An 11,346-nucleotide genomic window follows, 5' to 3' on the forward strand; every position below is an offset into this window, starting at 1 on the left:
CATACAATGTCATCATCACAGAACATGTACATACAATGTCATCATCACAACAGGTACATACAATGTCATCACAACATAACATGTACATACAATGTCATCATCACAACATGTACATACAATGTCGTCATCACATAACATGTACATACAATGTCATCGTCACATAACATGTACATACAATGTCATCATCACAGAACATGTACATACAATGTCATCATCACAACATGTACATACAATGTCGTCATCACATAACATGTACATACAATGTCATCAGCACATAACACGTACATACAATGTCATCATCACAACATGTACATACAATGTAATCATCACATAACATGTACATACAATGTCATCGTCACATAACATGTACATACAATGTCATCATCACAACATGTACATACAATGTCATCATCACATAACATGTACATACAATGTCATCATCACATCTATACCTCAAATAAAATAAGAAACCAGGATATCACCAACTAAGTGAAAAAAATACTGTGTATTCAGTTTTTTGGAAGCTCACAATTTTTACTGGTAATATATAATGCTGAAGATGAAACAAAACATTTACTGTACAATGTATAACAAACAACAAATGTGTTCACTATAGATCTGACACCAGGGGGCAGTTCTATCTACTATTATCAGGTCACAGCAGCACTAACAAATATAGAGCGTAGCATACATTATACAAACACCCAGGAACAGCTTCATATAAATGTTCTAACACCCAGGAGGCAGCACCATATACATGTACTAACACCCAGAGGACAGCACCATAACATGCACTAACACCCAGGGGGCAGCACCATATGCATCATCCTGGAGGTCAACACAACCATGTTCTATCATTCTGGGGGTCAACACCACCATGTACTATCATCCTGGGGGTCAACCCCCCCATGCACTATCATCCAGGGGGTCAATGCAACAGTACATGAACACCAGGTACTATCATCCTGGGGGTCACCACTACCATGTACTATCATCCTGGGGCTCAACACTACCATGTACTATCTACCTGGGGGTCAATGCAACACCACCATGTACTATCATCTTGGGGGCCTAACCACCATGTACTATCATTGTGGGGGTCAACACCACCATGTACTATCATCCTGAGGTCCACACCACCATGTACTATCATCCTGGGGGTCAACCCCCCCATGCACTATCATCCAGGGGGTCAATGCAACAGTACATGAACACCAGGTACTATCATCCTGGGGGTCACCACTACCATGTACTATCATCCTGGGGCTCAACACTACCATGTACTATCTACCTGGGGGTCAATGCAACACCACCATGTACTATCATCTTGGGGGCCTAACCACCATGTACTATCATTGTGGGGGTCAACACCACCATGTACTATCATGCTGAGGTCAACACCACCATGTACTATCATCCTGGGGGTCACGACTACCATGTACTATCATCCTGGGGGTCAACACCACCATGCCCTATCATCCAGGGGGTCAATGCAACAGTACATGAACACCATCTACTATCATCCTGGGGGTCACCACTACCATGTACTATCATCCTGGGGCTCAACACTACCATGTACTATCTACCTGGGGGTCAATGCAACACCACCATGTACTATCATCTTGGGGGCCTAACCACCATGTACTATCATTGTGGGGGTCAACACCACCATGTACTATCATGCTGAGGTCAACACCACCATGTACTATCATCCTGGGGGTCAACACCACCATGTACTATCATCCTGGGGGTCACCACTACCATGTACTATCATCCTGGGGGTCAACACTACCATGTACTATCTACCTGGGGGTCAATGCAACACCACCATGTACTATCATCTTGGGGGCCTAACCACCATGTACTATCATTGTGGGGGTCAACACCACCATGTACTATCATCCTGAGGTCAACACCACCATGTACTATCATCCTGGGGGTCAACACCACCATGTACTTTCATCCTGGAGGTCACCACCACCATGTACTATCATCCTGGGGGTCAACAACACCATGTACTATCATCCTGTGGGTCACCACCACCCTGCACTATCATCCAGGGGGTAAATGCAACACCACCATGTACTATCATCCTGGGGGATCAACAACACCATGCACTATCATCCTGGGGGTCAACACCACCATGTCCTATCATCGTTGGGGTCACCACCACCATGTACTATCATCATTGGGGTCAACAACCCATGTATTACCACCCAGGGGTCAACACCACCAAATATTAACACCCAAGGGATCACCAGGATAACATATACTTACACCCAAGGTGTCACCACCATATATTAACATGCAAGAGACAACTCTATATAATGTGCACACTATATTATAGTTAATAGGAAATACACTAGTACTATTCACTGACCACCTTAGGACAGCTACATATTACGCAATGTACAAACAACCAGAAGGCTTTATAAAACACTGCATTCCCAGGAGGCAGCAATATACACTGGGCATCTCAGAGGACACTACAGTGTACATACATCTAGAGGGCAGCTATATTCATTGCATACCCGTCAGTCAGCACATACACTGCATACCCAAACTGTGGTACAATACCCTGCATAAAAGAGTGCTTTATGATAAACTGCATAGGCATACCAAGGGCCAGCAAAATACACTGCATAGATAGGTAAACTGCAAAGTTCTTTCTACACACAGGATCTGTGCTGTAGATGTCCCTACACGGAAGCTTTGTTGTAGATGGTCATACACAGGAGCTGTGCTGTAGATGTACCTACACAGGAGCTGTACTGTAGATGTCCCTACACAGGAGCTGTGCTGTAGATGTCCCTACACAGGAGCTGTGCTGTAGATGTCCCTACACAGGAGCTGTGCTGTAGATGTCCCTACACAGGAGCTGTGCTGTAGATGTCCCTACACAGGAGCTGTGCTGTAGATGTCCCTACACAGGAGCTGTGCTGTAGATGTCCCTACACAGGAGCTGTGCTGTAGATGTCCCTACACAGGAGCTGTGCTGTAGATGTCCCTACACAGGAGCTGTGCTGTAGATGTCCATACACAGGAGCTGTGCTGTAGATGTCCCTACACAGGAGCTGTGCTGTAGATGTCCCTACACAGGAGCTGTGCTGTAGATGTCCCTACACACGAGCTGTACTGTAGATGTCCATACACACGAGCTGTGCTGTAGATGTCCCTACACAGGAGCTGTGCTGTAGATGTACCTACACAGGAGCTGTGCTGTAGATGTCCATACACAGGAGCTGTGCTGTAGATGTCCCTACACAGGAGCTGTGCTGTAGATGTCCCTACACAGGAGCTGTGCTGTAGATGTCCCTACACAGGAGCTGTGCTGTAGATGTCCCTACACAGGAGCTGTGCTGTAGATGTCCCTACACAGGAGCTGTGCTGTAGATGTCCCTACACAGGAGCTGTGCTGTAGATGTCCCTACACAGGAGCTGTGCTGTAGATGTCCCTACACAGGAGCTGTGCTGTAGATGTCCCTACACAGGAGCTGTGCTGTAGATGTCCCTACACAGGAGCTGTACTGTAGATGTCCCTACACAGGAGCTGTGCTGTAGATGTCCCTACACAGGAGCTGTGCTGTAGATGTCCCTACACAGGAGCTGTGCTGTAGATGTCCCTACACAGGAGCTGTGCTGTAGATGTCCCTACACAGGAGCTGTGCTGTAGATGTCCCTACACAGGAGCTGTGCTGTAGATGTCCCTACACAGGAGCTGTGCTGTAGATGTCCCTACACAGGAGCTGTGCTGTAGATGTCCCTACACAGGAGCTGTGCTGTAGATGTCCCTACACAGGAGCTGTGCTGTAGATGTCCCTACACAGGAGCTGTGCTGTAGATGTCCCTACACAGGAGCTGTGCTGTAGATGTCCCTACACAGGAGCTGTGCTGTAGATGTCCCTACACAGGAGCTGTGCTGTAGATGTCCCTACACAGGAGCTGTGCTGTAGATGTCCATACACAGGAGCTGTGCTGTAGATGTCCCTACACAGGAGCTGTGCTGTAGATGTACCTACACAGGAGCTGTGCTGTAGATGTCCCTATACAGGAGCTGTGCTGTAGATGTACCTACACAGGAGCTGTACTGTAGATGTCCATACACAGGAGCTGTGCTGTAGATGTCCCTACACAAGAGCTGTGCTGTAGATGTCCCTTCACAGGAGCTGTGCTGTAGATGTCCCTTCACAGGAGATGTGTTGTAGATGTCCCTTCACAGGAGCTGTGCTGTAGAAGTCCCTACACAAGAGCTGTGCTGGAGATGTCCCTTCACAGGCGCTGTGCTGTAGATGTCTCTACTCAGGAGCTGTGCTGTAGAAGTCCCTACACAAGAGCTATGCTGTAGATGTCCCTTCACAGGAGTAGATGTCCCTACACAAGAGCGGTGCTGTAGATGTACCTGCACAGGAGCTGTGCTGTAGAGGTACCTACACAGGAGCTGTGTTTAAAGAATAACCACATCAGAGCTCTGTGCTGTAGATGTACCCACACAGGAGCTGTGCTGCAGATGTCCCTACACAGGGGCTGTGCTGTAGATGTAACTACACACGAGCTGTACTGTAGATGCACCTACACAGGAGCTGCGCTGTAGATGTCCCTACGCAGGAGCTGTGCTGTAGACGTACCTACACAGGAGCTGTACTGAAGATGTACCTACACAGGGGCTGTGCTGTAGATGTAGCTACACAGGAGCTGTGCCGTAGATGTCCCTATACAGGAGCTGTGTTGTAGATGAACCTACACAGGAGCTGTACTGGAGATGTCCCTACACAGGGGCTGTGCTGTAGATGTAACTACACACGAGCTGTACTGTAGATGGCCCTACACAGGAGCTGTACTGGAGATGTCCCTACACAGGGGCTGTGCTGTAGATGTCCATACACACGAGCTGTACTGTAGATGTTCCTACACAGGAGCTGTACTGGAGATGTCCCTACACAGGGGCTGTGCTGTAGATGTATCTACACAGGAGCTGTGCTGCAGATGTCCCTACACAGGAGCTGTGCTGTAGATGTCCCTACACAGGAGCTGTGTTTAAAGTATAACCACATCAGAGCTATGCTGTAAGTGTCACACCACAGTAGCTATGCAGGAGCAATGTTGTAATTCTAACCACACAGGAGCAGTGCTGTAAGGCTTGTCATATAGGATCTGTGCTGAAAGTCCTGCCATAAAAGAGCTATGCTGCAAGTCTTTGGACACAGCTGTGCTGTATTTCTACACAAGAGCTGTGATGACGGAGTCCTCAGATGTGAATATTCTATTATACTACAACAATGAAAGACGTTAAAATTGGCATTAGTAGTTCCAGCACCAAAGAGTACAACCATGATGTAATTGGGTTTATCTCACCAACATAGCCTCAGCTTATCTGAAAAAAGGGAAAGAGTCTGATGTGATTTCAGCGTTGTTAGATAACATTACAGCAGAACTAACTATCTATCACATGTCTTAGAACAGCCATAACGTATTACCCAAATTTTATTTTACCTGTCAGTGTAATGCTAAAATAAATAAATTTTCATTTTTATTTTACATCAATTATGAATTAGTAATTGTCTGTGGTCTATCTACTTCAGTATAATTATATGTTAATATCTGTTATTCACATATTACCTATCAGGAAATGATGGTAGATTTAAATATATAATGCAATAGGTGATTACTTGTAGTCTATAACCTGCTAGTGTAATGTAATGTTACAGGATATTATGTACAGTTATAGCTGAGTGTTTGGGATCCATCTACTGTCAATGTACATGTATATGTGGTAGCTAAATAAGGGATTATACCTGTAGTCTAACAGCAACATCCTGTTATGAGCAGTGAGAAGGATCCTCATTTCTCACTGTATTCTCATTATGATCAGATTCCTTCTGAGACATCTGCAGGTTTTCCAGCTTTCGCAGAAGGGCGTCTCCAAACGATTTCCTATACTTTGGACTGTGGTTATCCAAAAGAGCATATATGGTCTCAAAGTACTGGGAACTAGCATTTTCATCCACCATGTTAAATTTGTTGCCTACAACCTGACAGCAATAAAAGCAGACACATTATTTGTGCATAAAAATCAAAAGGGATCTGTATTTCACTATAGACTGTCTAGCTGTTTCTATTTTGTCTCAATATATAGGATGTGTCATTTTTAGGAAAAATTACGTAAAAATCACTTATTGTTGTTAAAATCGGACCAGCTTATCCACCGCTATATAAGATGAAAAGATTGAAGACAAAATTCAGGATTGTCCAATATTAGATAGTCAGATCTAAAAATAGCTCTACAGACTGACAGATTTTGACAGTTCTTTACCCTGAAGCCTTGGTCTGTAAGCTCTACGCTGAACTCCTGTTCCTCTTGTGTCCTAAGGTTTAGATGAATTACTTTGTCACCATTGGGAAGATCTTTTGCTATTTCAACATAATCAACGGCATATGCGACCTCTTTAGCAACTTCCAATGCCTCTATTCGAAGCGTAAACTTTTCATCCTCGACGTCCACCATCATGCGGAAGTAGTGACGGAAGTTGACAAGGGAAGTAACCCGTGGTAAAAGGCCAAGGCAATATAATGTTTAGTTGATGACCCTGATAGAAAGTATCCGGTTCAACCGTTTCAACCAGTTCATCATGAAAAGAAGACGACAGGCTCAGATCTTAAAAGAGACTGCACCCAGGATTACTCGACATGTTCATATCGAGGGGTCCAGACGTACCTGATAGAAACTGAAATGTTGACTATTTGCTATATTAAGTTAGTTTGCATTATTTCTTTATAAAACAAGGTCGATTCACCACGGACTGTTTAGGATATGTTATATAGTTAAGAGGACGCGCGAAAGAAAGACATATTGTTATTTAATATTGTCATTTAGACCTAGTCCCAAAATGTGCATTTTTAGCTCTGCCTATACCGTTCAGTCCACGTGCGTTCGTTCATCTCTGGGCCACCAAACCGTTTCAACCGGGATATGCCAATGTGCGTTGTATGGAACGCCAAATTAACATATAATCAAATAATTGCGCCTATCTTCAAATAATTGAAGAAATGTACGATTCAATTGAAGATATGTGCAATTCAGTTGAAGATAAGTGCAATTCAGTTTAAGATAGGTTCAATTTAATTGAAGTTAGGTACAATATTCAATTGAAAATGGGTTCAAATATGACGAATTAAACCTGTCTTCAATTATTTGAATATATGTTAATTTGGCGTTCCATAGATCTGATATATGAAACGGCAAATTATCATATATTCAATTAATTGTACCTATCTTCAAATAATTGTATTATGTACAATTACTTGAAAACAGATGCAGTTGAAGATAGGTGTAATTCAATTGGAGATAGGTACAATTAAATTGAGGGTATGTTGTATTTGTACATATAGGTTCAATTCAACTGAAGATATGTACAAATAATTATAAATATATTTAATTATTTAAAGATAGGAACAACTGCATTGAACCTATCTTCAATTGAATTATACCTATATCCAATTGAATGGAACCTTTCTTCAATTGAATTGCACCTATCTTCAGTTAATTGTCTAGTTTATATTCGGAGGTAGGCCTATCGGGTTCGAATCCTGGTCCAATCGTGCATTGTTACAGTAATAATTTGGTATTAATTGTCGAAATCTTTCTTCTTTTTTTCATTACGAACCAGATATTAATGTTTGCACCACAGTTATTTAGCGACGTACACAGAGACGTATAAAGCCATATATACACAAGGCATTCAATGTTAAGTTATCCGAGGCTATACCAGGGACAGTATATAGAGGGGATTGGCAACTCTGCCCCAGTCAAGATTCTATAGCACGTCGCTTTTGTGTTTGTTCACCGAACTGCGAAGTCATCGAGAGCCCCTCTCGATCAGCCCGCGCTTGCGCACTAGCGTTAAAATCATGTCACCAATCTCGCTGAGATGGGAGTGTTTTGATAATGGTTAGCCCTGATTGGGACTGTGTATTATTAGTAGGTCTTCTTTTTATTCCAGGGACAGGGCTATAGTTGCCACTATGTCTAGCCTTTCGGCTGTGTTGGTGGCTATTACAACAAATCACATTTCGTACAGCACGTTCCAGTGAAAATAATGCTAATATTGACATTTTTTGACACAAAAACAGCACAAGTTATTTGTTATTTTTTGCCATAAAAATTAGTACTACATATCAAAAAATTATTCAACTTTCTATCGCTGTACATTTCAAAATGAAGTATTTTTTAAATGAGCTGATCCTCGAATGCAGGCGATACTTTTTTTGTTGGGTTTAACATTTCCGGTTGTTTACGTTTTTTAACAACACGTGTCCTTCGTTACCAGACGAGTAATTTCATCTGTGACATCGCTATAGTTCCAAGTAATGCAAATCAAATCAGGCCTACTTAACATAGAAATTACTCAGCTGTTTATTGATATATATTGTTTTAAAAAATATAAACGATAGTTTATAAAATTTAATCAAAACAGTGAGCAGTCACCAACTACTTTGGCAATAATGATTTACGTTCCAGTGAAAAATAATCCTGATATTTACTCTTTTTGACACAAAAATAACACAAGTTAAATTATATTATTTGCAATTAAAATGGGTTGGGTCGTTATAAAAATTATTCAGCTTTCTATTGCTGCTAATTTAAAAAAGATCAGTCAAATGTTTTTGGAGTGAGATGGTTCACATACATTTGGGTTTATTTTATCCCGCATTTTTGTTTATCGACGCCCACCACAATACTCTGAACCACGCGTTACATCGCGTTTAAAAATAGAAAAATATGCCCCAAAAACGAGACATCAATTACTATGATACCACAGATTTTATCAATTATAAGTAATACAATCAGCTTATAACAATGGGATAAACAAAAGACGCAAGAACACTTATCGCGATTGGTTTGTTTTCACGCCAACTTCTGTAACTAACGAAGCGGTATCGACGCCATCTTGCTTTGTCAAAATTGAGATAGGTGGCGCTCGCTATCTGCTCCTGAATCAGGGGGAGGTAAGTCTAGATTGACGTGTCATAAAATTGGTAAGGCAAAGAGGGAGTTGCTAATCCCCTTCACTATACGTCCCTGGCTATACAAATGATACGAGTCGTTCCTGGTCCATGTTAATTTATGATTAAAAGTTATTAATGTCGTCTGACTTGCTCGTTTTTTTTTATTTAGATCAAATAACATGTTATAAAAAAAACCCATTACTTAAGGTCTTTTTGTATACAGATCCGGTCTGATATATATGATTGGAGAACCGGATGTACTATACTGATCGCGTCGATACTTGACCCTAACGATAATCTCTACATTGGTTTGGCCTGCAAAAAAGCCAGATACGTGTAACCTAGAGTTACCTCCCTTCTAACTCTGTTTGAACAGCCAACATGGCAGCCAGTGGAATACTCCCTACCACACAGCAGAGGTACATGAATGGTGTTCCATTGCCCACGGCTCGCAAAACGCTCAGGATGAAGGAAAAGTACGTTATTTTACTGGTGTTTGTCACCTTTGGATCTGTATGTTTTGGAGCCTTTTTTTTCCTACCCGATCTTAGGGAACGAGTAAACGTTATTGAGATGAGAAAACACATGCAGAATGTGGATACGATGATATTCCCTAAGCCTGGTGAGGGTAGTAATGACTTGTCACCAGGGAAAGGGAAGATCCTTCGTCATGACAACAGTGGTGTGGATACACATAAAATAGACGACAAAGAACGATTACGTAAACAGATGGAAATACAATGGGAGCAGGAGAAAATGGCAGAGGCAGTAGCCAAGAGACTAAACATGTCAAAGGATGACACGAAGAAAGTACAGGGTGAGATTCAGGGCGAAAAAGAGAAGATGATACAGAAAAAGAAAGAGGTAGAGGCGCAGCAGAAGGAAGAGGAGCAGGAGAAATTGAAGGAGGTTCAGAAGGATCATGAGGGAGGCTTAGGAGCGCAGGGTGGAGAACCCAAAGATGAGGAGACAGCGGAGAGGAGAGCAGAAATCAGACGGGTTAGTATATTTGTTGTAGTGTTTTGAACAATTATTACATAGAAATGTCTAAAGTACAAGGTTGTTTTTTTTACAGTAGAAAGGATTTGAAATGCATAAGATTGTGAGTCTTCTTTTATTAAGTAGTTTTTGTTTTTCTGTTTCCAGCTCTCTTTGAATTGCATTATACATGTAATAATGACATTGTTTTACATCAACACCAATATTCCATAAGAATTACCCTATTCATCATACATATGCATGGAACTATGGGACTTGCGCATTATTGAAATAATGTGACATCTCAGGAAAATGTTAAGTTTTTTCAAATGTCATCAACTATATCTCACAGATCAAACTGATCAAAGACACCATAAGCATAGAGGAAAGAAAAAAGGATCCAGTATCAGTGAATTTAGTTTATTCTAATATCTTAAATATAAACCTTCACACAAAGTTGTCTCTGAATCAGCGGGTGTGCAACTTCAAGGGATATAGATGTATATCATATACACATGGTTCCTCAGTTAAGCGAAAACAAAAACATCATAAAATGACGATTTGTTTCTAAAATATCAGTTTGAAGAGCAACCCAGGCGCGGGTCGCTTATTTCCCGCATATTATAGAGGGCCGGAGTTCTGATGTTAATTGACGACAAACTGATATAAAAAAGTCGATAAACCGTCAGAATAATTTGGACTACCTGGTCACTGGCGATTATCTTATCTGCTATCTGCTACATTCCTCCCTCTCTTATCTATAAGTCTTGGACCTCAGAGACAGCACTGTTTACAACCTTAGGCACCACTGTAACAGGAGAGATAGATGCCTGGCCATAGGGATTCTAACCTGGGACTCTCTTAACACTAGACAAGATGCCCTAACTATTTGAACTTTATGGTCGCTATTGGTCCACCTAGTCCAGTTCACTACAGCTCCACATGTGTATATTTAGCCTGTGTCTGCTGGCCTAATAATCTTCTAACTAAACTAGTATTTGTCTTTGAACATCCACATTGTTAGCTCACCTGACCAGAAGGGCCAAGTGAGCTTATATAATGGCATGGTGCGGGTCAGTCCGTCTGTCGTCCGTCCGGCGTCAACTTTTTAGCTCACCTGGCACGAAGTGCCAAGTGAGCTTATGCCGTGGTGCGGCGTCTGTCGTCCGTCCGTCCGTCCGTCGTCTGGCGTCAATATTTTACTTTAAACGACTTCTTCTTAATAACCGAAAGGCCTAGGGTGTCGATATTTGGCCAGAAGCAAACTGGGATGAAGGGCTACAAAGTTTGTTAAAATTAATGACCTTCACCCATTTTCAAGGTCACAGGGGTCAAATATGTTAAAAACTTTAAACATCTTCTTCT

At 42.1% G+C, this 11,346-nt stretch overlaps 2 protein-coding genes across 2 annotated transcripts in view; one reads left to right on the forward strand and one right to left on the reverse strand.

Moving 5' to 3' along the window:
• Window positions 1-4,980: 4,980 nt before the first annotated feature.
• LOC110461641 (GSK3-beta interaction protein-like) lies at window positions 4,981-6,511 on the reverse strand. The gene is made up of 3 exons (XM_021515198.1): window positions 6,311-6,511; window positions 5,793-6,029; window positions 4,981-5,371 (listed from the first exon to the last, which is right to left on the reverse strand). Exons 1-2 carry the CDS (start codon window positions 6,503-6,505, stop codon window positions 5,817-5,819), a joined length of 408 nt encoding a protein of 135 aa, XP_021370873.1. The 5' UTR covers window positions 6,506-6,511; the 3' UTR covers window positions 4,981-5,371; window positions 5,793-5,816.
• A 2,864-nt stretch (window positions 6,512-9,375) lies between these two features.
• Window positions 9,376-11,346, forward strand: part of LOC110461635 (mannosyl-oligosaccharide 1,2-alpha-mannosidase IA-like) — a 47,730-nt gene continuing 45,759 nt past the window's right edge. The window contains exon 1 of the mRNA XM_021515189.1: window positions 9,376-10,002. Within this exon, the coding sequence (XP_021370864.1) occupies window positions 9,385-10,002 (618 nt within the window). The 5' untranslated portion in view covers window positions 9,376-9,384. The remainder of the gene's footprint in view (window positions 10,003-11,346) is intronic.

Source organism: Mizuhopecten yessoensis, unplaced genomic scaffold (genome assembly GCF_002113885.1).
Source record: "Mizuhopecten yessoensis strain PY_sf001 unplaced genomic scaffold, ASM211388v2 scaffold10643, whole genome shotgun sequence".
Lineage (NCBI taxonomy): Eukaryota > Metazoa > Mollusca > Bivalvia > Pectinida > Pectinidae > Mizuhopecten > Mizuhopecten yessoensis.

Bases quoted from the DNA above. Each gene is read 5' to 3' on its own strand.
- LOC110461641 (XM_021515198.1), bottom strand. From the start codon at position 6,505: ATGATGGTGGACGTCGAGGATGAAAAGTTTACGCTTCGAATAGAGGCA. The intron at 6,030-6,310 runs GTAAAGAACTGT...TATTGCTGTCAG, and splicing joins TTACAGACCAAGGCTTCAGG to GTTGTAGGCAACAAATTTAA.